At 37.9% G+C, this 26332-nt stretch overlaps 1 protein-coding gene across 1 annotated transcript; it reads right to left on the bottom strand.

The window, feature by feature from the left end:
• Positions 1–4323: 4323 nt before the first annotated feature.
• Positions 4324–26332, bottom strand: LOC127425971 (extracellular calcium-sensing receptor-like). The gene is made up of 6 exons (XM_051672366.1): positions 26136–26332; positions 25155–25461; positions 23142–23981; positions 22471–22701; positions 22166–22289; positions 4324–5543 (listed from the first exon to the last, which is right to left on the bottom strand). The coding sequence occupies exons 1-6, from the start codon at positions 26330–26332 to the stop codon at positions 4375–4377; spliced, it is 2868 nt and encodes a 955-aa protein (XP_051528326.1). The 3' UTR covers positions 4324–4374.

Here is a 26332-nt window from a genome sequence, read left to right as displayed (position 1 = left end):
TTCTCAGGAATTCCAACAATTTCTACGTTGTTTTGCCGGCTATGATTCTCGAAGTCTTCCAACTTTTCCCAAACGCGTTCCAAGTCTGTCTTGGTTGCTAGCGGGTTAGCAGCTAATTCCCTCTCTAATGACTCCAGATAACAGATATGTTTCTCGACGTCCGACTCTCTTGTAACCAACTCAGAGAATTTTGTCTCCATGGCAGTGATCGATCGACGTATTACAGCAAGATCCTCCAAGTCAGCAATGACCTTCGCCAGCATTGCTAACATGCTTGACAGTTGACGCTGAATCTCTCCCGCCGCACCATCCAAACTGAGTCCCTGGACTGTGGCCCTGTCTGGGGTATCAGCTTGAGCATGTAAGTGTCTTTTAATATCTCCAGAGCCCGATGATTTTGAATTCTTTGACATATTGTCTTCATAGAACAGTTATGGAACAGGGTGTATAGAATCTCACCAGTTTATGACACAAAAAGTATTAAAAATTAGCAAAGTGCACAGAGCTCACCATTCACACATCCGACCCTCGCATGGTGCTACGCGACTCCCATTGTAATTCTTTGCGAATGTAATATGCAAGCATGTTTTTTTTAGATTCTGCTCTGGTAGGGTCCCAGATCTGCAAAAGGGCAGTCAAGTAACTGATGAGGGTCTTACAGGCCCATGTTTTTTGTAATTATAGGAACATTGATATTAATCAAATTATGGCATTTTTATGTGTATGTTTCTCACATTCTTTAAAGGTGTGCACCTTTTAAGTTGCTTTGGAATTTGCTAGTAATTCCTCAGAAGAAGAGAAAGAATCCAGTATATATGTCATGTCATCATGTTTTTTCAGGCACAGTTCCTTGCTCAAGGGCCCAAATTTGGTGACAGCTCACAAATGTTCCCTGTTAATGTTCAAACTACCCCATTAAGGAGTCCTTGTACAGAAAACCTTCCGGATATAAAGCAAATTTCCCACTAGTATGTTACTCCACTAAAGCCCAGTGCAAATAATCACTGCAGTGATTTTTTTATTCTCTAGGATTGTGGTTCTCAACTGACTTGCTTCATGACCCAGATTTAATACTGAATACCAGACATGGTCACTGTAATTTTGTCAAGTAGCACATGTTCTGGAAGCACATCTTTTGTTGGTTCTGGAATAACATTCCAGTCAAAGAAATTTAAGTAATCCTGACCCTACCTCTAACCCTAACCATTACCAGGGGTTAAGTTGGGGTTTTTTTTTGTGGGGGGGCTTAAATCGTGTGGTTATTTTAGTGCCCTAGATTTCACATGCCACATGCCATTATTCAGGATTTTTCCCCTTTTTCACCCAGTTTGGAATGCCCAATTCCCAATGCTTTTTAAGTCCTCGTGGTCGCGTAGTAATTTGCCTCAATCCGGGTGGCGGAGGACGAATATCAGTTGCCTCCATGTCTGAGACCGTCAACCCGCGCATCTTATCACGTGGCGTGTTGAGTGCGTTGCCACGGAGACATAGTGCGTGGAGGCTTCATGCCATCCACCACAGCATCCAAGCTCAACTCAGCACGCGCCCCACTGAGAATGAACCACATTATAGCGACCACGAGGAGGTTACCCCATGAGACTCTACCCTCCCTAGCAACTGGGCCAATTTGGTTGCTTAGGAGACCTGGCTGGAGTCACTCAGATTATTCAGCTCTTTAATAAACCAAACAAAATTGCAACTGCATTCATTGGATGTCATAAGCGTGTATGCATTTTGTTGCATATGTAACGGGATAAAAAAATAAATAAAAAAAAAGAACATTTAATTAAAAATTTTTGATGTGTGAATTCAGTAAAATAAGGCATTTGGTTATATTTTTGGTGGCTATTTATGGTACTGCAGACATTGTATTTTGTCACTCTTCTCTTGCCATACCGCAGCAGATTTGAGTGTAGCTGCTGTAGGTATGTACGGTTTATTCACACTCTAACTCATTAACAAAATAATTGTGATAATGATATGTTTTAAGTTAATCTTTTCGATGCAGTTGCTTGCATACATGTATTTGAACAGATATATAATACATTTAACAGTTTAACATGGTTGTTGAGATCGTTACAAATGTATTGAATTTCCTCATGCGTCACATGAGCGGGTTCATTTCTTGTGGTCATTGTGTCAATGTTTTAACATTCTGACAATTATTGGTATTATGAGTTGTGTGAATGTGTAATTTCTGTTTTTCTAGTATTTTATGAATGTCCGCAGTAATCTGTCTTCAGCCAACCTGATTTGTACTTCTTTTTTCTGTCAAAAAGATAAAACAAAGTTGAAAGAACCCCACTTGTGAGTGTGTCTATCCACATCCGTTACACATATTTTGTGTTTTATATGGAACAGATAGTGGAGCAATAGAGAAGTGGAACATACCTCTCTATTCAGAGTTGCGCTACTCTAAAGAACACTGCTGCTCTCTAATATGCTACCTTTACCAACATCCACAACTGAATAAAGCAAAACATAATGAACTTGAAAGGTTTATCGAGCAAATGCACATGCTAAATCGGGATGAAATGTGTGAAATGGTAAAAAATGGATTAACAAACAAGCTGCCAATTTCTAAAAGAAATTAGAGGAAATGATAGGTTGATAAGAATGCAAGCCCCTAACATCTTATTCGTTGATTGAAATGTGGTATGGTGGTGGCATAGTGGGCTAAAGCACAGAACTGGAAAGCAGAAAGTTACTGGTTTAATACCCACAGCCACCACCATTGTGTCCTTGAGCAAGGCACTTAACTCCAGGTTGCTCCAGGGGGATCTTCCCTGTAATAAATGCACTGTAAGATGCTTTGGATACAAGTGTCAGCCAAATGCATAAATGTAAATGTTGTTTTGGGACTAACAAGGATGTTGATTCAGGATCATGTGCTACTTGGCGAGATCCCTGTCATCATCAGACATCAAGTGGCAACCCACACAGTACCAAAATTGTTTACTATACTAAAATAAACAAGAATGTTCTCAAAATTAAACACTGAAATGCACTACTATGAATTTTCAAGGATGAGGGCATGCCATGCAACATCTATGTAATTTTGGCTAGCTCCTACTAATTGACAGAACATTTTGCACCAAAATAGTTTGATTGGGCACACAGTCTCTAATATCAACAACAAAAGACATAGAAGCATTTTAGCCTCCCTTTTAAAAGTTGGTAAATCAATTTTTTTTTCTTCTATTTTACTATCCTAACTTATACACAGTTATATGATTAGTTGTATTTTATTATTTGCATCTGGCATTGTTTTTCCCCTGCTGTCCGTGACTATCGAAACTGCGACCCACCAGTTGAGAACCATTGTTCTATGATGCAGTTGATGTAGAGTACATTGTTAGCAAATGATCAAGGACCTTATAATCCCTGACTCACTGAAATTTCTTTGGCCAATGATCAAAATAACACAATGTTAGTTGTTAAAAGGTAAACTGAAGAACTTAAAACACTTTTGGTCAACATTTGTATAGTAGAACCAATATCAAGGAACGAGTTCTATGATGAGAAATCGCATTAGACATCAAACGCCAATGTTTTATCTGCTTCTGTCTTACATTTATTACATGTAGCAGAGAATCTTAAATGGAGTGACTTTGATCAGCTTATGTAAGACTGATATAGTCAACAAATGACTTGCAATCAAATAAAGAAAAATACTTTTTTTTTTATGTCTCATTGTGTGCAATGCCAGAGTCTCACTCTAAGACTTCATAGATATTACAGTTTCATTTTCTGTTAATGCATGGTTTGCTGTAAAGCTGCTTTGAAATGAAGTGTCCTGTGAAAAGCGCAATACAAATAAAAATAACTTGACTTTCATGAAGTCGTATGCTCTTATTATGTTTTATAAAGTATTGTTGACAGAGATTAGTCCATGTCTGACATTGGGAGAGATTGTGTGGTTCCCACATTTAGTGGAAGTCAATTCCAGGGTTACTTTGGGAAGAAAAAAGACTGATGAAACCACCACCAGTCATCCTCTCCAAATCTTTTTCTCAAAAATAAATTTTTCCTTTAAGAAAAGTAAAAAATATGTAGACATAAATGGCAAAGATCTAGTATAAATATTAATGGCAGAGTATGTGTAATCAAAGTGTTCAATAATCATTTCACTGTTCTTTTAAAACCACAGATGTCTGGGCACACAGTACATAAAATTAAAAAATAAACAATTCTTGGAAAAAAGTTTTATGATTTGTTTATTTTTAAACAATAACAATAATGTGTTATGCTAATGATGGTATCGAAGCGTTCTTGTAGCAAAAGAAAACACTGATACTGACTTTAAAAAAAAACGCCCCTCGCTTCCCCTGCTTCCTACTCTGCTTCCTCTCCACACCGCTCACATACTATGATTCAATGTACAGTTGATGTACAACCACTCGTAGATGAGTTATTTTTAGCTTCCTCAAAGCTTAAGGACAGACTGACTGTTCCACTTCCAAAGCTCACCCTTGGTTTCTTATTCTGCCTACGTGCAGAGGGTGACTCTGTTTCATTCCCATTGGTCTTTAGGCTGATTGATGAGGAGGGCGAGGAGGCAGAAGACCCACCGACACTGCTTGACCTCTTCCTGGAGGTGGAGCTGTGTCGTAGTGTTGCTTTCGCTGCTGCTTTGAAAGCATGAGCTGCAGTGCTACAGCGAACCTCCTCTATTGTGTTCCTGGATGGTTTGAACAGAATGATGTACACTTTGTTGAAAAAGATACAGGCCAGCAAACTGAAGCTGGAGGCGAGAATGGCAATGACCTCAACCGCAGAAACAAATTTGCCATATGTGCTAAAGTATGCAGGGATGAAAGAGATCCAGACAATGAAGAAGATTAGCATGCTAAATGTGATGAACTTGGCCTCTGTAAAGTTTTCCGGGAGTTTTCGAGACTTGAATGCAAAGAAGAAACAAACGGCAGCCAGCAGGCACGTGTAGCCAATCAGAAAGCCCAACGCCATCATTGAACCCTCATTACAGGTGATAAAGATGATCTCATCAATGTCATAGTTCCTGTAACTCCCCGGTGGTGCATTGTACAACCAAACCACACAGATCATCACCTGCACAAATGTGAACAGGAACACTAATAAAAACTGCAGGTTCAGTCCCCACCATTTACGGTGGACACTGGTGGGGATTTTGGCTTCAAACACCAGCAAGACCCGGTTGGTTTTAACTAAAATGCAAGAGATGCATAACACAAAGCTGATTCCAAAAGCTGGTTGACGTACACGGCACGTCCAATCCTGTGGTTCACCAATGAATATAAGTGAGCTGGAGAAACAACAGATGAGCGAGAAAAGTAAAAGGTATGACAGCTCTCGGTTTGAGGCTTTCACAATTGGAGTGTTACGAAATTGCACAAAAACACCCAACACAAAAGCTGTTAACAGGACCCCAAAAACTGCAAACAAGGCCAATGCAATCCCAAAAGGTTCGGTCCAGGACAGAAACTCAATTTCCTTTAGAAAGCAGGAGGTGTGATTGCCAGTAGACCAGGAGTTGTTAGGACACTTGGAGCAAACACTGGCATCTGTGGAGAAAAGAAAATTAAATTTTGACAACATTCTCCAATTTTCTAACATTTACATTTTTATAGACAAATGCAGTTACATTGAAACTGAAGTTTAAATTAAGCAAGCCATATACACACTGTAGCTAAATATGGATCTCTCACCACTTCTGAGTGCTTAATCCCATTGTGCACACATAACGTTTGGTTATTTACAGGAGGGACAACCACATTCTACAACCAAATTCAATCCCCAAAAAAATTATGTAGTGACAGCAAAATTTTCATTAAATCTGTGTAACGTATACACAACTGAACAGAATGAGTAGTGTAACAAAAATGCCACTCTCTTTAGAACATGCACAGCTTATCAGTGCAGTGCTAAGAAAATTACAGGAAAAGAGCTATGCGTCTTGAATCCAGTGCCTCCCATACATAATAAGCGACATAAGCGGCTGCATAGGGCCCCACGACCACCAGGGGTGCCCCTACCATGGGTTTAGTGTAGCCAAATAATTATTAGCACTAAGTAGTACTGGCCTCACAGTCCAGTTATATGCAGCCAGCCAACAGTCTGATGGAATCTGTCAAAACTACTGAAAAATATTATATAATCATTAAAAAAAGGCATTGAGACATAAGTATGTAAATTTGACGTTTGTATATCTAAGAACTGGCATGGCCACCATAGCAAGACAGAATTTCATCACGGGCAATCCAGCAACCCGAGTTTGAATCCACCTTTTGTCAATTTAATTCTTCTCCCCATCTCCATCCCATGTGAGCAAAGACAGACAGTGGCCTCCCGCCATCCGAGAGTCGTTTATTTGAAATAAAAATGGACACAAAAGATGTAAATAAAATGTCTAAGGGGACTAGAAAGCGCACGGCAAAGATAACGGCCTCTTTGGAGCCGTGCTCTGCATTTAAAGGCAGGAGTGACGAGGCACCGTTATGTTGACAAATCAGGTGCATTTCGTTCGGCTGCCAGCAGTGTATTTACTGTAAGTTCTGTCACAATACATATTCAACATACACTGAATATGTTGTTGTATTATATACTGTTTCAGAATACACTATAATACACTGCTGTGCAAATCATGTCTGCCACAATTTACACCAGGCTGTAAATACTGTAGCATCTATATTAATTAATCAGGCATGGTAATTTAATTCTTTCTTATTCATTTGCACAGTCATCTTAGTTGCAACTGTTACCTTGTTTTCCTGCTAGGAGGGAACGAGACTCTGTTTCTGTTCTCTGTTTATAGGTACTCCCCCAGGAGTGATGATCTTTAATGCCCATATAGAGTCATGCCAATCTATAGGCAAATGGCATGAAACGCTCCGGCCCTTATGCGAGTGTCATTGTGAGCATATAACACAGAGCACAGCGCCATTTCTGCAAAAAATATCTACTTAAGAGAGGAGCCATCTTGGTCCCTCAACAGAAAAATTCAGTAGTAGCATCTTGTTCTAGTGGAATTTAAATAATCAAAGTTCAAGTGTAATATTACTTATGAGTGAAAAACCATAAAATGGAAAGACAGCAGGAAAAACGGCATTACATATATGTAAGAGAATTCTTTATTTATTTCATATTTCCATTGACTGGCTTGCATTCGTCTTTTGATACAGTTTGAGAAATATAGAAACTTTTTTCTGAGCGAGTGACAAGCAAGTACAGAACAGCTGTGCTCTTGGTTGGTACGTGTCATTAACGTGTGCTGACTGCATTAAAATACGCTCCAGATTTACTTCAGTCGCAAATGTAATTTTAAGTATGTTTGGCCATTACAAGTGCTTAAAAAATCTAAAATAAACCCATGGCACCGGGGTTTTGTGGACCGAGATTGGAGCATTTTACCATGTTTGGATGGAGCATCACAGCCTGTCTAAGCTGTTGTCAATAGAAACTACACACACACACTTCCTTAGGTTTTTTTTGTTGTTTTTTGTTGTTGTTGTCTTGAGACCGGATAGCATTTCTGCCTGCTAAATTATTACAGAAATATATTACTATTGTTTATTGCAATAATAATAATAATAGTAATAAATTATTTTTTAAAGAGAACTTAAGTGTGAAAACCCTACAGAATAACTCTTACATGGGCAAAACATGACTTAATTTTGGTCAAATAATTTACTAGTTTGTAGTTTTAACACCTTGTTCAACATGAGAGCTGCTGTTTATTGTCATTTTTATTTTTTATTTTAGAATTGATATCAGAGCAGTGGCAATAGTATTTTTTGTCCAAATCCTGCAGCCCTGTATTAAAAAAGAAAATAAAAATACTCAAAAGGGCAGTAAAATTGTGAGTAATAATCGTGATTAAAATTGAGTAAAATAATCATGATTATCATTTTAACCATTATCGTACAGCCTAACGTTACACGTTTTTCAAGGACCCGATAGCAGTCTGGGGGGTCCCTTGCAAGAGGATCATCATATCTGGGGGTCCTTGGCATCAAAAAGTTTGAAAACCCCTGCATTACACGACTTGAAGTTGACTCCCTGCGACTCACAGTCCTGTTTTTCATCGTGCTGGTGCGAACACCACAGGACTGTAGTGTATCAATTACACGCCCATTCGTCCCCGACTGAGGCCATGTGTTGACTGGTATTAACGTTTTGAGAGATCCGATCACAAATGTGATCACAAAAAAGACATCACCGTTACACCTGGTCATCTCTTTTGACCACTTATGTTCGAATTTTGAAGAGAGTCTCTGATTTCATGAGGACATACATCAATCATTACATCTGTGTTTTACTAAAAGGGCAGTTAGGCCACTCTGGTGTAATAAACAGGAGGGTTTCCTGGTGTTCCTGATTCTTGCACAGCACTTGGTGTAGCAAGCGAACAGGAGGGAACGCCCAGTGGAGCCTGCATCAGTGTGCACCAGAGGCAACAGTGCAAGCTGTAATAGTCATAGAGTCGAGTTTCATTCCTCAGAAGGAAACCTACTGACCGGGCACTAGAATACTCTTTACCCAATTGACCTTGAGACACAAATGCTCAGAATGCGCGAGCAACAGATCCCTATGCTTGCATGCCAACTCCTCCAATTGCACTAATAGCAGTAATTCATTTAGGTAGTTCAGGATGAGGATGCTGCTCAGCCTCAGCGGATTGATCGCCTTGTCGATGCACTTGGTAAAAGTGTGAGGAGCTATGGACAGGCTGAAGGGAAGGACCTCATATTGAAATGCTGCATCCTCAAAGGTGAATGCATTTCCGATCAATCTTCTTCCTGGCCGTTGCGGTCAGGAAAACGGACAAGTCCAAGACACTCTCCTTTGAGATACACTGCCCCTAGGAGGACCGAGAGCAAACCAGTTGCACTACAGTGCCACCCCACCTTGGCAGGATGTGGTTATAGACAGCCGACTGCTTCTTGGCTGATTGGAACTTTTCATTGATGACACTCCTGGCATCACTGAAAAGTCCCTGCTGCAACATGGGGCATCAAGCAGGAAGGCCTTGCCCTTGTCATGCATTTGACAAATTTAGCCTGACTCTCAATGGACTCCAGGCCAGCCATAGACCTGCCGACAGCCTTGGCAGTGATCTTGGTGGCCCAGAGCAACAAATCTATAGCATGATGCAGTTCTTTAAAGGACTTGGGGTCCTGGCTGCATTCATTCATATTCTTGAATAAGTCGGTTTGGTAGGCCTGCAGAACACCCATGGTGTGCAGAGATGCACCAGTCCGGCCTGCAGCAGCATGAGCCATACCCATCATGGAGGACATGAGCCGACATGACCTAAACGATAGCAAAAGCTTGGATTTCCACGGCAGGCTAGCAGAGAAAGGGCAAGAGTGAGCCGCCACAGCATCTTCAACTAGGGGAATCTACAAATAGCCTGTCTGAGCAGCACGATCAAGTGGCGTGAAGGCGGCTGCACAGAATACTTCTCACTGTGTAGGGAGAGTGGCAAGTGTTAACCAGCTGATCATGCAGCTCCGGGAAGAACGGCATGGCGTAAGAGACGCGAGGAGAGACACAAGGCAGAGTCAGAGTTAATTCATCCTCCGATTTTCTGCGCTCCATATCCCATCCTCACTTCCATTGCTTGTGTGGTCCCGCAGGCGCCACAGGGGTTGGATATCGGGAGGATTAGACATTGCCGTTTGTTTCTAGAAAGCAAGCAAGCCAGGGGCAAAGTGTTTTGAGTTTCATGCGCTTGCAATGAACACAATCAGCCTCAGCGTGCACTGTTTCCACGTGGGCCTTGCCCATGCATCCCAAACAGCACTCGAGCCCATAAGACAGAGGGATAACAGAGGGATAAATCGCAGGCACAGAAGGAAACGCTTGTGAAAAGTCATACTAAAAAAAGATTTGAGACACAAGTGTCTATTTAACTTCTGTCAGATAAAAAGAAACACACACAATACAGTTGCAACCACAATACATCACAGTGCAAAGGATACAAATGACCCCCCGAACCTGTCTGCGCACAACAGAGAGAAAAATCCTCTTGTTGTTTAGATGTGCAAAAAGAAGGACGAAGTGATGAGTCGGGCTTGCAGAGCATGAGATGTAATCTGAAGTAGAAGAATTCTGACAAATGGTGCTGTGCTCCATATTGTATGCCTACGATGCTGCGCATAAGAGGCTGAGCATCTGCCAATTGATTGGCGTTATTCTATACAAGATTGAGACATTGTCACTCCTGGGGGAGTTTCCAGAGCATCAACTACTGACACAGTGTTAAAGTGACCAACTTGCTAGGGAACTTGGAATTTCATTAAAGATATTTTGTAATTTGTGGATGTTATTGGTGTTTGATTAGTAAAAATATATTCTTTCATTTTTGTACTTGAAGCAGTTATACTGTACCAGTGCTAATAACCCACACTTGATAGTTTTGCATTTTTAAGCTATATGCTTTTGAACAAATTGACTATGAGTTTGGCTAGGTGTATAGTAGGTAGGGGGCCCCATTTTGAAAATCTGCTTAAGGTTCCCAAAATGCTAGGGCCAGCCCTGCTTGACTCATAAATTTTGATACTGACATTCTACACCATAGTTGCTCCCACCAGCCCTTTGATTTAGCCAAGAGAGTTTCAATATCTGCTTTGTCCCCTGACTCACAGTATGACTGTCTTGCCCTGAATAGCCAAAATTCCACCTTCCACGACAAAATAATATTATATCTGCATTTCAGTCTGGTCAATATTCTGAGGCCATCAGACGACATTCGGTGCTTCAGCTCTGCCTCGGCACTTTTAATATTCCCTTCCAACTCCACAAGTTCTCGTGCTTTGGATTTTTTGATGAATGAGGCATACTGTATGATTCGACCCCTAAGAACTGCCTTAAGTGCCTCCCAAGCCACGCCTACAGAGGATACTGAGGACCAGTTGGTCTCCATTTAAACATTGATTTCAGCCTTTAACATTTGTTGGAATTCAGGATTTTGCAAAAGGGATACATTAAAGCACCAACTATATGATTTCTTTTTCTCCATGTGGCAACACCTCTAAACTCACCAGGGCATGATCTGAGACTAAGATGTTTCCAATTGAGCAATCCACAACAGATGAAATGAGTGATTTAGATATATATAAAAAAAATTAAAATAAATCTATTCTAGAATAAATCTTATGGACTGATGAAAAAAATTTATAGTCCCTACCAGATGGGTTTAAATGTTTCCAAATATCTGTAAGACCAAGATTTTTACACAACCTGTGAAGCGTCAGTGTTTCTCTAGGGGGCTTACACACTTTTGCTTCACTATGATCAAGGACTGAGTCCATCAAAAGATTAAAGTCTCCTCCCAATATTATAACATGAGGGGTGCCAGTGGCTTGCAACATCCCTTCAAGATCTATAAAAAGCCCTGATCATCAGAGTTAGGTGCGTAAATATTAGCCAAAATCAACCTTTGCCCCTGAATTTCTGCTAAAACAATAATGAATCTTCCTAATTTATCTTTAATCTGTTTGAGACATTTGAATTGTAGATGTTTACTTATCAATGTAATTACTCCCATGCTCTTAATTGAGCCAGCACTAAAGAAAACATGTCCACCCCATATCTTCCCAAATCTCTGTTAGCTTGCTCAATTTCCAGCTTATGGCCTATGTTGAGCAGACTTGGGAAGAGCTCGTCTAGGAATTTTACCATATCTCTGCCTTCCTCATGCTCAGGAATTCCAACAATTCGGACGTTGTTTTGCCGATTACTATTCTCAAGGTCTTCCAGCTTTTCCCAAACGTGTTCCAAATCTACTTTGGTCGCTAGTGGGTTAGCAGCTAATCCCCTTTCCGATGACTCCAGATAATCGATCCATTTCTCAATGTCCTCAGTTCTTGTAACCAACTCAGAGAATTTCATCTCCATCGCAGTGATCGATCGATGTGAATAGCTAAGCGAGCAAAAGATGGCCTGATTTCCAAAGGGCTTAAAGTTAAAGATGATACATTTCTTTAATATTTTAAGCAATTTTAGCAATATTTTACAGTTTCAAAATAACAAAAAAGGAAAAAGGCCCGAAGCAAAAGTTTGGGCACCCTGCATGGTCAGTACTTAGTAACACCCCCTGGCAAGTATCACAGCTTGTAAAAGCTTTTTGTAGCCAGCTATGTGTCTTTCAATTTTTGTTTGGGGGATTTTCGGCCATTCTTCCTTGCAAAAGGTTTCTAGTTCTGTGAGATTCTTGGGCCGTCTTGCATGAACTGCTCTTTTGAGGTCTATCCACAGATTTTCTGAGCTTGCGCCTCTTGAGGTAGTCCACTGTGGATTTTGAGGTGTGTTTAGGATAATTATCCTGTTGTAGAAGCAATCCTCTTTTCATCTTCAGCTTTTTTACAGATGGTGTGATGTTTGCTTCCAGAATTTGTAGGTATTTAATTTAATCCATTCTTTCCTCTACCAGTAAAATGTTCCCCTGTGCCCACTGGCATCAACACAAGCCCAAAGCATGATCGATCCACCCCCGTGCTTAATAGTTGGAGAGGTGTTCTTTTCATGAAATTCTGCACCCTTTTTTATACAAACATACCTTTGATCTCAAATGTGCGGTTCATGCAAGACGACCAAAGACTTTGCATGACCTGGAGGCATTTTGCCAAGACGAATGGGCAGCTATACCACCTGCAAGAATTTGGGGCCTCATAGACAACTATTACAAAAGACTGCATGCTGTCATTGATGCTAAAGGGGGCAATACACACTATTAAGAACTAAGGGTATGCAGACTTTTGAACAGGGGTCATTTAATTTTTTTCTTTGTTGCCATGTTTTGTTTTATGATTGTGCCATTCTGTTATAACCTACAGTTGAATATGAATCCCATAAGAAATAAAAGAAATGTGTTTGGCCTGCTCACTCATGTTTTCTTTAAAAATGTTACATATATTACCAATTCTCCAAGGGTATGCAAACTTTTGAGCACAACTGTAAATCATATTCTCGTCTAGACATGTTTCTATAATCACAAGAGTATATTCCCTTTGTGAATTCCTGTACTGTTGGATCAATCCTTATATCGGACCACGTACCAGTTTATCTCAGTCTCTCTATGGATGAATGTCTACCTCAGCATAAACACTGGAGGTTCACCTCTTTACTACTGGGTAACACTGATACATGTAACAATATTAGAGAATGGTTTAAACAATTCATAATTGACAATGCTGACTCTGGGCTTTCGCCTGCAATTATGTGGGATGCAACAAAGGCAGTTGTTAGAGGGAAATTGATATCCTATACCTCCGCAAGAAAAAGGGTGACAAGGGAGCACACGGTATGGCTGATATCGGAACTTACCAAATTTGAACAGCTTCACAAACAGCATCCTTCTGAGGAGAACTTACATGATATTAAAAACAAATTAAATATTCTCCAAACTGAACAAACAAAAAAACTGCTGTCTTTTACAAAGAAAAAGTACTTTGAATTTGGTAACAAATCTAGTAGGCTATTAGCTCACCAACTGAAGAATGAGCGCACAGAACATATGATCAAAGGAATTCGTAACTCCAATGGCCAATTGACTTAAGATGTAAAATTAATATATCAGTCCTTTGTTGAATTTTATAATACACTTTACTGTTGTGAGGACCACTCTGATTCGAACATACAAACATTTTTGGATTCATTATCTTTACCATCTTTGGCTGAGGAGGATAAAGCATATTTGGATGCTCCACCCACCTCAATGGAAATACAACAAGCCATCAGGTCCTTAGCATCAGGGAAAACCCCCGGATTATATGGGTTCCCCACAGAATTTTATAAGACATTTTGACCCCAAATTGAACCCCTTTTTATTCCAATGGTAAATGATTTCTTTGAGACTGGGAACCTCCCTGAAATAATGAAAAATGCTATTATAACTTTAATTCACAAAAAAGATAAAGACACAGCAGACTGCATGTCATATAGCCCAATCTCATTGCTACCAGTTGATCTTAAAATTATATCTAAACTTCTTGCCAGCAGGCTGAAAAAATTCTTCCTTACCTTATCCATTCAGATCAGACAGGTTTTGTTAAAGCTAGATATGGATCATACAACATCCTCAGACTTTAAAAAATCATTGACTACTCAAATTTGAATCATCTGCAAACATTTATAGTATCTCTTGATGCTGAAAAGGCATTTGACAGGATTGAATGGAAAATTTTATTTGCTGTACTAAAAAAGTTCCATATGGGTGATAACATTATTTCGCTGATTAAAAACCTATATAGCAACCCTTTAGCAAAGAATTGTACAAATAATTTTGTGTCTGAAAAAACAGTATTAAATAGAGGCTGTCGTCAGGGCTGTCCTCTTTCTCCCTTACTGTTTAATCTGGCAATCGAACCTCTTGCAGAAGCTATAAGGAGTAGGGATGATGTTTCAGGAGTATGTATTGCAAACACAGTCCATAAGATTGCATTATATGCAGATGATATTCTATTATATCTCACTAACTCCGATCAATCCATCCCTGTGATACTCAATACCATAAATTAATTTGGGAACATATCAGGCTACAAAATTAACTTTACGAAATCGAACGCCTGCATATTATCCTCCCCGATTACTGAAAACCTTCAATATATATATATATATATATATATATATATAAGTATTTGGGTGTGGCAGTATCCCCCAACCTTGAGGATCTTGTTAATAACAATTACCTTCCATTAAATAAAAAAATAAAGGACGACTTGGAATATTGGTCTTTATTACCCCTCTCCCTCCTGGGTAGAATCAACATGATTAAAATGAATGTACTACCACGCTACAATGACCTTTTTCAGTCTTTACCGTGCTATTTGAATAAATAATTTTTTTAAAGACTTTAAACAAGCAGATTAGCTCCTTTATCTGGAATAACCACTCACCAAGGATTGCTTTTAAAACCCTATGTAAATCAAGAGAAAAAGGGGGTCTAGGGCTTCCGGATCTGCAATTATACTACGGGGCAGCACAAACAAAAAGTATTATCAGCTGGGTACACACTCGAGAAAATGCACAATGGATACATATTGAAGAACAAGCCATTTGCCCAGTACCATTAATGTCACTACCTTTTATTAATAACTAGTTAGAGATCTGCTGGGTTTGGGTCAGTTTTTCAAGTAGGACTTTGGGTTCGGGTTTGCAATTTATGAAAAAATATACAGGACTTCCGAACATGCGTCTGCTCTGTTTTTCCATTGTTTTCCTATGTAAACACATGCTGGACGAACGTCCTTGACTGCTGCACCATGTCTCGCTGTTTCTTCATTTTTAGACACTGTGTCAAGTTAAAAATAACTTCAGGTCTCAAAAACGTATGTCGAGACTTCTGCGTTCTGTTTCATTTGTTGCGTTGTGTCACAAAGATTTTTGTTCAGGTTGCAAAGAGGTGACTGTTAAAATGTTTAACATTATTCCAGATTATTCTGCTCCAAGCAAAGTTTTAGCGCTTGATAAACGGCAATGGTTTTTTTCCCTTCTGCTCTAGTGTGCTGAGGGGCTGCCATGCCGTGTATGCTTACTGTTACGAATGTTGCCTATGATGCTTACATAAAATACAGCCTTTTGAAACATGATGAACAATACACTGCAGCATTAGAATATAAGCTCCAGGTGAAAGTAAATAAGACAGAAATATATTACTAGTGTATACAACAAATCCTCAAAGTAATAATAAATTATTATTAATAATAATACTGTATCATACCTATTATAATGAAAAACTGTACAACAATGAATAATTGTTGGGTTATAATAATAATAACAACTGTATTCCAAATTGTTAGTGAGTGAAGTAGTAGGTTTTGCACACCCTGTTCATAAAAAAAAAAAAAAAAGGATTTTTTTTTAATCACTGTATTGCCTAAAAAACTGGAAAACATGCATTAATTATCTTGAACTAGAATTTTATTTCATTAAACATTTTGAATGTACTTGGCTACAATGGCTGATAGGATGCATTTAAAATTATTATTTAAAATAAATTTTATGTAATTTTTTAATCAAAATTTTCAAAATTGGGCCCCGGGTTGGTCAGTTGCTTGGGGCCTCAGAAATCGTTAACCTACCCCTGCTGTTTACAGGTAGATTGTGGAAATCTAATGAAGCTTACCTATTACTTGCCAATTGTGTGCACTTTAGATCATGTTTAGAACATGAGCAGTGTTGGGTGTAATGCATTACTAAGTAATTAATTACTGTAATTAAATTACTTTTTCTTTGAAAAAAGTAAAGGGATTACTCTTAATTTTTCAGTAATTTAATTACAGTTACTTCTGATGTAATTGTGTTAAAGACTATATAGACTATAGAACATTTCTATTTAAAACAATAGTGAATTTAAAATCGAAATGTAATGTCTAATGTTAAAATATATGTTTTCTAATTTAATGCTGTATTTTTCATTTGGTCGAGGTTGATAAGGCTTTTATAAAGTAATCAGTAACAAGAAATGCAATTACTTTTCAGACAGAGTAATTAGTACAGTAATCTAATTACACTGTAGAAGATGTAATTAGTAGTTAGTAATTAATTATTTTTTTTAGAGTAACTTACCCAACACTGAACATGAGTAACTGATACATGGATTATACTTGTCCGCAAAACAAATGTGTAAGCAATTAAATAAGTTGATATAAATGAATGTGGATGAATGCAGCTCTGAATGACAATGGCAGTATTAGCGCTTCTAGAATAGTTAGTGCAAGGAGAGACTGGGAGGGAGTGTGTGTTTCAGGACCACACTGATTTTTGGCCCATGTTGATAGCTGGCTTATGAGCATAAGTTAGGTTAGGTTTACGCTTAATACACCTAAAAATAAATTCCAAATGGTGTGAGAATAAGACACTTAAATATTATAATAAGATATATTCTAGATATAATAAGATATATTCTCTGTTAACAAGCCTTAATACACAATTATGTTTTTCAGTTAAATTGATCTTGATTAATAGATGTTTACATATTTTTATACTAAAACAAGACAAAGATTAAGAAATTATTTTAAGCAGCAGCATCTTTTCACATGCAACATATAGGCTTCAGTCCAGGGATAGACTGGCCATCGAGAGCACAGGACGTTTTCCCGGTGGGCCGCTGGATAATTTGGGCCGGCCCACTGCTGAGCAAGTACCGCCCGTCTAACAGGCGATATAGAGGCGGCCGCCCTGTGCTCCATCATGCCCGTGTGGACCCCCATTACAGAGTGAATATTCAATAAACTCTGTAAGGTAAAGACAATACAATGGCTTTATTTTGAAATAATGAAATGGCTTTTATTTTGAAATTACTTGCATATGGGAGCGCATATCCGTATATGCGCATTTTCTCTGGACCTCATTATTTAACATACAAATCACGATAATGGTGACAACCAAAAACATATTAAGTATACGATGAGCTCTGAATAATCACAAAATGACAAATAACTGCAAGTTACAACAAATACAATAACAGCAGCATAAATAAAATCAGCAAACAGTACAGCTATGAGCAGTACATAGTAATTTGCGTAATTTATTCATACTGGAAAGCATTAATGGGAGCTGAAGTGCGGCTTGCTGAATAATGCTCACGCCTGATAAAAATGCAGAAAATAGGTCATGAAAAATATTACTTTGTGGCTATTTGAGTCATCGAGACTTTTTTTAAAGGATAGCAGAAATAGCGCTTGTCAAATAATCTGGGGAAGGAATATAAACTGCAGATATAAAGATGCAACAAACTCATATAGGGTACAGTATGAGCAATTAATCTGCAAAATATCTGCAAAGATCTACACTTTAAAAGGTATGTTTATATATATATATATATATATATATATATATATATATATATATATATATATATATTTGTTTACAGTATATTTATATATGTACTTATTATGGCCAAATTTATTTCTTTATTTCTTTATTTTTTAAATAGATATTTACACATAGTTATGTGGGTAATTGACATAAAATCTTAAGCATTATCATCAGTGTCCTGCTGTGTGACACTTTCTTCATCTAACTATTTTAAACAATATTTTATTATCTTGTATAGATAAATATACATATGTAACATATTATTATTATACTTGTTGTTTCCACAACATCATATTAACTAAGACAATAGTTTATTTGCACTTCTAGAAAAAAGTTGAAAGGTGATTAAGATCTTTAAAAACTTTGAAAAAATGCTGACTTGTCACAGCACCTAAAATACACACTTTCCCTTGTACTTTCATGTACATTTTAACCTAACATCTGTATGCTGGGGAAAAAAAGTTTTCGGACATGTTATTTGTCTGAGCTATAAAGTGCTTATTTTTAGTGCTTACCCTAAAAAAATCCACTCATTACATTTACAGTGGTTTTATATGTTTTAAAGTTATGACAATTTTTGCACTGGTGGGGCTGTTGTCATGACTATCAGTCAATAGAAATGTATTTTTGTCAACATAAAAATTTGAAATTGAGCCCGAAAATGAAATCAATGAGCCGGCGTGTTATGTTGTGGTGTGTTGCGGGCAGGGTTTGGTGGGCCGCTCTGGGCCAGAAGGTCCAGGGCCACTTTTTAGTCCCAGTCTGCCCCTGCTTCAGTCTATATTTTATTCTGTTTTCTCATACCGTTAAACGCAGCAGTGTCACGTGTCTGGATGGCAATATGCATATGGTAGTAATATGCTCCCCATAGATGTTTGATCTGGAATAACAAGGATATTAAGTATAAGAATAAAACACTTTTCTTTGATTATTGGTTTAACAACAATATTTTATTGGTGACATAATTATTCCCCTGTAATGGTCATCTACTTTCTTACACAGGATTTTTAGATAGATTTTAACTTCCAGTATCTGCCAGGGAATATGAAATTGTCTTTGATGCTATAGTATCTGGAATTCTCCAGTTGTTGCATGTTGCTGAAATCATAAGACTTAAATCTGAATGATAATTTGAATTTAAAATTAGATGGTATTAGTATTATTGATAATAAATGCCATAATAGCTTCTTTAGACGTGTATGTCAGCCATGCAAGATACCCCCAGCAAAAAGATTTTTGGAACTAGATATACTGTAAAGTGGGATGAAGTCTTCATGGTTTCTAGGCGATACTGTGTCACCAACCAGATAAGAGTTGTTCATTTAAAATTATTCATTGTATTTATCCTGTAAACCAGGTCATACAAAGATTTAAAAAAGATATTGATTTGACATGTGTATTTTGCAGTCTGAATGATGAGAGTATTGCTCATCTTTTTTGGCTGTATTTGGTGCAACTTTGAGATCTTCTTTAGGGTGATTACTGGAGTTGAGGTTACTTTGGAAGAGAAAAATGTTTTATTTTCAATGACAAACCTTTAGAAAAGAAAGATTGTTATGTTCTAAATGTTCTAAATCTTTGGAATGCTGTAGAGCCTTGAATTTTTACTCATCTTAGTGACTTTTTTTGTCTGTGGCTTTTAAATTAGTGTCTTATTTGAGACTTTTTTTTAATACCCATTTGTATGTAGTTGTATTTCTGTGTTTGTTTGTTTTTCTGTATTTTGTCTGTTTTTCTTTGTTGTTGTTTCTTGTATTTGCTATATGTTGTGATAAATAAAGCATTTAAAAAATGGTAGTAAAATGTAGATGAGGTAATGCATAGTAAAAACTACCGTTGTGTGCTTGATATATGGTTATTTCGAGAGGAGACAGAGAGGGGAATAAAACACGTGCATGTTCGCACAAACTTCCGCTAACTGGGATTTATGAAGGGAAGTCTGAGGCAAGTCCTGGTGGACATACTGTTTTATATGTCTGAAAACGTTTTGTGCATACGCAATTTTCTCGATTTAGGCTTATGCCACATTATAGCGTGAAACCTACACAAGTCTGTATACATTAGGCCCCCGGCAGGGATGGGGATTAACGGAATACATGTAACGGGATTATGTATTTAAAATACAAAATATGAGTACCTGTATTCCACTACAGTTACAGTTTAAATCGTTAGTAATCAGAATACAGTTACATTCAAAAAGTATTTTCATTACTGAAGAGATTACTTTGCATTTTATTGTCATTTGTTTAATTGAATATTTACTCTATCCAGTTGGAAAACATTAATTCATATACATGAACAGCAGTGAAACTTTTTCTTAAGATGTGTTACATTCATACGAGCAGACAGAAGTAAGTTTTAAGTATGTTTGATGCAGCCGAATTAGAAATAAACCTTGTGTAAAGTGTCATGTAAACATTTAGCTTTATGCTAAGCTAAAATGCTATTTTTAGCCATGCTACATCAAAGTCTTTCTAGCAAGTAAGTCCACTGTCGGCCATCTTTGGAATGCTCCCGGGAGGCTATTTCCAGTCATGCCAGTGCAGCTCCTATCTACTTGAATGGAGGAATACTGAAATCTCAAAAACGGTTGGTCAATATTACAATCAAAGAGCATATTTCAAATCAGCAGTAAAATCTGACAAAACAGGTATCATAAATTGTGCTTCTTTACCTCATATTACACTTAAAAACGCAATTTTCCTGGCTTATATAGGTAATGCACATGCGCGTTCTCGGGTTGATTGACAGGCAATGTCTGTATCTAAAAGGTGATTGGTTGTTTTGCCTGTAAGGCGGGACTTCCTTTCTACATCCGTTGACCCTTTGGTTGCTAGAGCTCCTTGGTTGGGCATTCCAATTTCTCCCATTCATTTGAATAGAAGTGGCCTGTCTCTGCTAAATAGTCTCTGGTTACATGCACCTGTTACCAGGCACAATCATGTCAAGAAAATCCACGTAAGATCATAATTTTTCTTTCTCTTGTAAGACCTTTGATATTAGGGAAAAAATATTTTTCTTGGTGAGAATTTTTTTTAAAATTGTTTTTCTGTAAAATATCTCAGTAAATATATCAGTTGGCTTTTTCTTGTTTTAGAAGCTACACTGCATGAAATATTTAGGCCTTTTTCAGAGAATGTATTTTTAATATAAGTCTATTTTGTCTTACTGTACTGGCAGATTTTTTCACGTGTTATTAACTTGTTTATAGTTAAAACAAGTGAAATAGTAATCCAAAGAATTTAGATTACATTACTGACTACTGATTATAATCTAACGGAATACGTTACAAATGACATTTTACAGCATGTATTCTGTAATCTGTAGTGGAATACAAAAGTAACCCCTCTCAACTCTGCCCCCCAGATCTAGTGGTAACATTTTCACTTTGAGTATGAGTGGTTCTGTACGGAAGACTGTTTTGTCCATGGTTTATTACTTTTTTCTTTCTTGTTTTCTCGTGATCACGACATAATTTTATTGTGATAACGAGTGTTAATATTCAGTTATTAATCTGTTCTCAGACATTATTTCTATTTCTTAACTGAAAACAGTGACTTCTTAACTCGTATGTGAAACCTTTGAGCATTCACTTGTTTATTACTTATTTATTTATAAACACTCACTTTAGTTAACAAAAGACAAAAAGACATAGTGTCAATAATACATTTTATTTATAGTTCAAAACGTTGTCAGCCATTGACAAAACGAGCTTTCGTATCAAAAGTTCTGGGTTCTAATCTGCCCTAGTATAACTTTTTATTTTAATCAACTAAGATTGCATCTGTACATTTTATTGGATGCATATCATGGGCAGGGATACAACTGTTTGCACTTTGTTTTGTGATTTCATTGGAAAGAAGCGCGAACTGCGCAAAAGCGGAGCGAGTGAAGTGTGCCAGTGCGCACGAGAGAACATTGTCTTTTCACGCCATTGATAACAGCCGCCACAAGCACTCATTGTAACATTAAAAATAATAAATTCCAGTGCGGGATCACCACTCTTTATAACACACATAATAAAAATGGAAACTCCTGATCAAGAACTAGAGATTTTTCCTCTGTATTACATGCACCAGATGCATGCTATGTCAATAAGTGGTGGGGACACATCCCACCTGTGACACCTATGGCATCCATGTTTCTTGTTTATAGCTGTGAAACACCAAAACAGTAACAGAACAAATCATTTAAACACGGAATAACAATTTAGATAATTCACTCCCTCATACAGTTGTCACTCCAAAAACTTTGCAGTGTGTATGTGGCCGTAGTGAACTAAATTACACTAGAACTTGATTAACTGACATAGTCGAAACAAAGTTAGGACAGTCTTCTAATAGATATCTAGTTGTCACAGTACCTTTATGATCACTGTACTCCCCATCTGAACACTCTGTACACTCGAAGCAGCAAGTGGGTTTGCCATCAATTATTCCTTTTCTGGTTCCAGGTTCACACTCCTCACTACAGTTGGAAAACGGTACCTGCCAGAGAAAAGAGAAACACATGTATTTTATCATCTAATACCATAAGTCTCAAATACTATAGTAATGCTGTCAATGACTAAATAAGATCGTAATCCTTTAGGTAATCCCTTATTAAATAAACGCTAGACTCCAGTTAAGTGCCAGGAAGTTTGGGAAGAGTTTGGTTTTGCTGACTCACCTCAGTAAGACGGCCATTCCACAGAATTTTTGTCTTGTCTATGGAGAGTTTGGCACCATTCTTGTTATGTATGCTGTAATAACCAACTTCCTCAAATACAACAGATCCATCCTCAGGTGACCGATGCCAGTTTATGATGGTGTAATTTGCTGAAAGTTCACTTCCATTGTCAAAATGCACTCTCTCCCCCATGCTGTTTATGAAGTTGAGGTGTCTCAGTTGTTTCAGAACCTTTTAGAATGAGATAAAATAAAAATGACAAGTGTGTCTAGTATTTTATACATGTGGAAAATGTCCCCTCTCAACCCTACTTAAACCAGACTAAGGTTGTCAGCTGGTCTTGCAACCTGGCTAGGCTGTTTAGGCTGGTCTAGTTTGACTGTTTTAGATGGGTTTTGTGCACTTCTCAGCAGGTCAAAATAGGAGACCAGCTGGCCGACCAGCTGAACACCAACTTGGCCAGGTTGGGAGACCAGCTAGACCAGTATAAACCAGCTTATACTGCCAAACTACTGTAGGCTGGTTTAAGAATTTTTTTCAGAAGGGAAATTATATAGCTTTTGAATTGAGAACAGCAGAGCCGAACATTCTAAAATGCTGCAATAGGAAACTCATGCAACTTTTTGGAAAAGCCCCTTACAAATATAATTGTAGTACGGTAAGTAACTCACTTGCCATGCCTCCACTTTCCTAATGTCTGCACAAGATCCATTAGCAAACAGTCCTTTTCCAGGTGTGCAGGTAAGAATGTCCTGAAGTGCCTGCGCTATGGCATAAACAGCCACGTACACGTTATAAGAAATCCTTAGGTGTGTGTAGTCCAGGTATGGGGTCTCTACACTTGCAATGTCCTCTTCACCTGTGCACAGAGGTCTGAAACTTGTGCTGCCATTCTCACTGTCCTCATTCCTTGGACTATCATCTAGGTAACAGTTAAAGGTCTCTTCCCAAAATTCCCTCACAAATTCATTATGGTTGGACTTCTTTGGGTGCACATGCTTTAGGAATTCTTTAAAGCCAGGTATATGGCCAGCTCTCAATGCAAAGCCAATAGTTCCACCCATCACATCAAGGTACTCTGGATTGGCGACCAGGCTAGAACTGGCCCAAGCTTCACTCGCCAGCCAGACACGGTCTGTGACATTGCGCCTTACCATCTCTTTAATGAGTGGCTCAATATCAGGTCCACTGGCGAACACAGCAATGACCTTGGCGGTTGAGTTTTCAATGCGGTCTACCAAACGGCGAATCTCAGCTTCATCAATGTATTGTGAAATTAAAACATTGAGATCAATGCAGATGTCCCTATGAAACATTTCGTTCTCAAACTTTTCAATGCCTGGACGGCCATATTCATCATCAGAGGCGATAGCAATCACCCAGTTCCACTGAAAGTGGTCAATGATGGCAGCCATGGCAATAGCCTGATACTCATCTGTAGGAATAGTTCTCATGAAGGATTTGTACTGATTCTTGTTGCTCAAAAGACGACTGGATGAGGCGTAGCTGATCTGAAAGATGGTAGAGGAGAGGGACATTTATAACAAGACCTAAAAAATTAAAGAGATGCTGTTATTTTTTCTGTGGAACACAAAAGGAGAATTTTTGAAGAATCATTCATTTTGCTATTTTCCATACCAAAGGTATGTTTCCATCCAAGTTACAAATTCAGTTTATGCGAAAAACCAGAATATCGCAAAAACGTTGCAAACAAAGCAGTGTTTTTATTCCATGTGTTCAAGAGCACAAAATCGTCACTTCCTGGGAAAATTGCCACAAAAATATAAAAGGAAATGGACGTTGTATCCTCTGGGGAAGCCACTGTGGCTCTTTTGTTCAATGTAATAAATTAGTTACAACTTAGAGTGCACAGACAAAACGATCTTACGAACCTATTGTTTGCTTAGGGTTGGCCACCCACCCCGCTCAGCAACTTTTGGGCCAGTTTTTATGTAAAATCCTGGGCCGATTTCTCTTCCCAGTCCACCCCTGGGCTATGCAAAAATATTGATGATATTCTCTGAGAAAATTATGCCTTTACAAGGCTTGTTGATGCAAAGTCACATTACTTTTTTAATGTGTATCTATCTACAGTATATTCCATTATAAATTCTATATAATATATTTGGTAAATCAATTTCCATCATAGTTTATGCGCATGCTTCTTATCGAATAAAACAGTTATTTACCTCAAGCGTGCATGTACATTTTTATGCACATTTTAGACTTTTTTTTTTTTTTTTCAGCATTTTGTATGCAATATCCCAAAATTTGCCTAGAAATGGATGGAAACCCAGCTACTGACAGTTCATAGTGAGTTTCTTGTTCAAGGTCTAAAAAGTACACACACACAAAAAAAACACCATTAAAGTACAATAAGTAGTTAATGTGACCCGTAGACTACAGTATTTAAATCATGACAATAGCTTTGTATGAGAAAAAGACTGAAATTCATAAAATTTGTCTTTTTTTTCCCAGTCATTATTAATGTATAATCTTGCCGTCAGCTGTAGCTTTCAAATCAAATATGGTGCCTTTAGAGGCATTGCATCACCTTTTTGAGCTTGACAGACTTAGTCGCTATGAACTGCATCAAGATTCTTCAAATATGTTCTGTTTCTGGTCCACAGATAAAATAACCACATATGGGTTCCTTTAAAACATTCTAAACATCTTGTTCTAACCTGAGGAATGTAGAAGAGGCCAACTAGATCAGCGACTGCTGTAGAGACCGCAGATCCAGATGCCCCGACCACCGCAATGGTTGATGGGATGTTTCCTGTGCAGTTACAGAACTCATCCAAGTTAAGTGAGTCGATCTTATTTTGTGCAACAAAGCTTAGTGATGCCTCCAGGCCTTTCGAGACAGTGTTGCATGTGTCAAATATACGGTAACCTAGTGTGATGTTTGGAAGAAGTGTAGAGCTGTTGTTGATCTCCTCAATAGCAAATATCATAGCTTGAAGCCAACGGAATCCACGAAAGTTGTATCTGAAAAACAGATTTATTTTATGAACATGAATTGCTAAAAAAAGTTCACAAATAAACACATAAATCTGTAACACACAACTGTGCAACAAACTTCTTCTACCTATAAAGTGTACCAAACATCGACCAAGCACAAAATCTAGATAAATGCTCAATCTGTTAATTAAAACATGAAATCAACATTGATCTGTTGTGTTCATAAGAAAAATCAGTGAAAGTAATTTGTCATGTAAAATCATAAGAATCAACCACATTTGAAGAAACTATTGAATTACATTTTGTTTAGATTGGTACACTTAGAAAAAGTTCTAAATTGTACCTCTTAGGGTTGTCATTGGGGTGGGACACCTCAAGGGGTCCTTTTTTGTACCTCTAGACAGAGTTTTGGAGTGTCCCTTAAGGAGAGCAAAGGTACTGTGCAAGTACACTTTTGTTCCCTGGGGAACAAACCATATATATATATATATATATATATATATATATATATATATATATATATATATATATATACCTTTAAAGGAAAACAATAGGTCCTTTGGAAACAATTATGAATCCAAAACGATTTAAAAACTCTAAAAAGAAAAAAGAAGTCCCCTTGAGGGTACAACCCCAGTGACAACCCTCGTATCTAAAAAGAAAGCAATTTTATTTTTAATGGAGGCACATTGTGGTCATACCTGACACACTCAGTTGACTCCGGTCTTGCTGCAAGATCCTGGTCTTTAGAGGCCACCCCAAAATGTATTGGGAATAGTCCTCCCAGCAGTATGTCACCAGTCTTCTGGGCCCTCTGATGTGGACCATAGGTAGAAATTACACAGCTGATACCCAGTAGAACTAAGTAGTGCAGGTAAAACTTCAAATGAAACCTCAT

This window comes from Myxocyprinus asiaticus, chromosome 3 (genome assembly GCF_019703515.2).
Source record: "Myxocyprinus asiaticus isolate MX2 ecotype Aquarium Trade chromosome 3, UBuf_Myxa_2, whole genome shotgun sequence".
Taxonomy (NCBI): domain Eukaryota; kingdom Metazoa; phylum Chordata; class Actinopteri; order Cypriniformes; family Catostomidae; genus Myxocyprinus; species Myxocyprinus asiaticus.
Note: the sequence above shows the minus strand (reverse complement) of the source record. Positions and strands in the feature narration are given on the sequence as shown.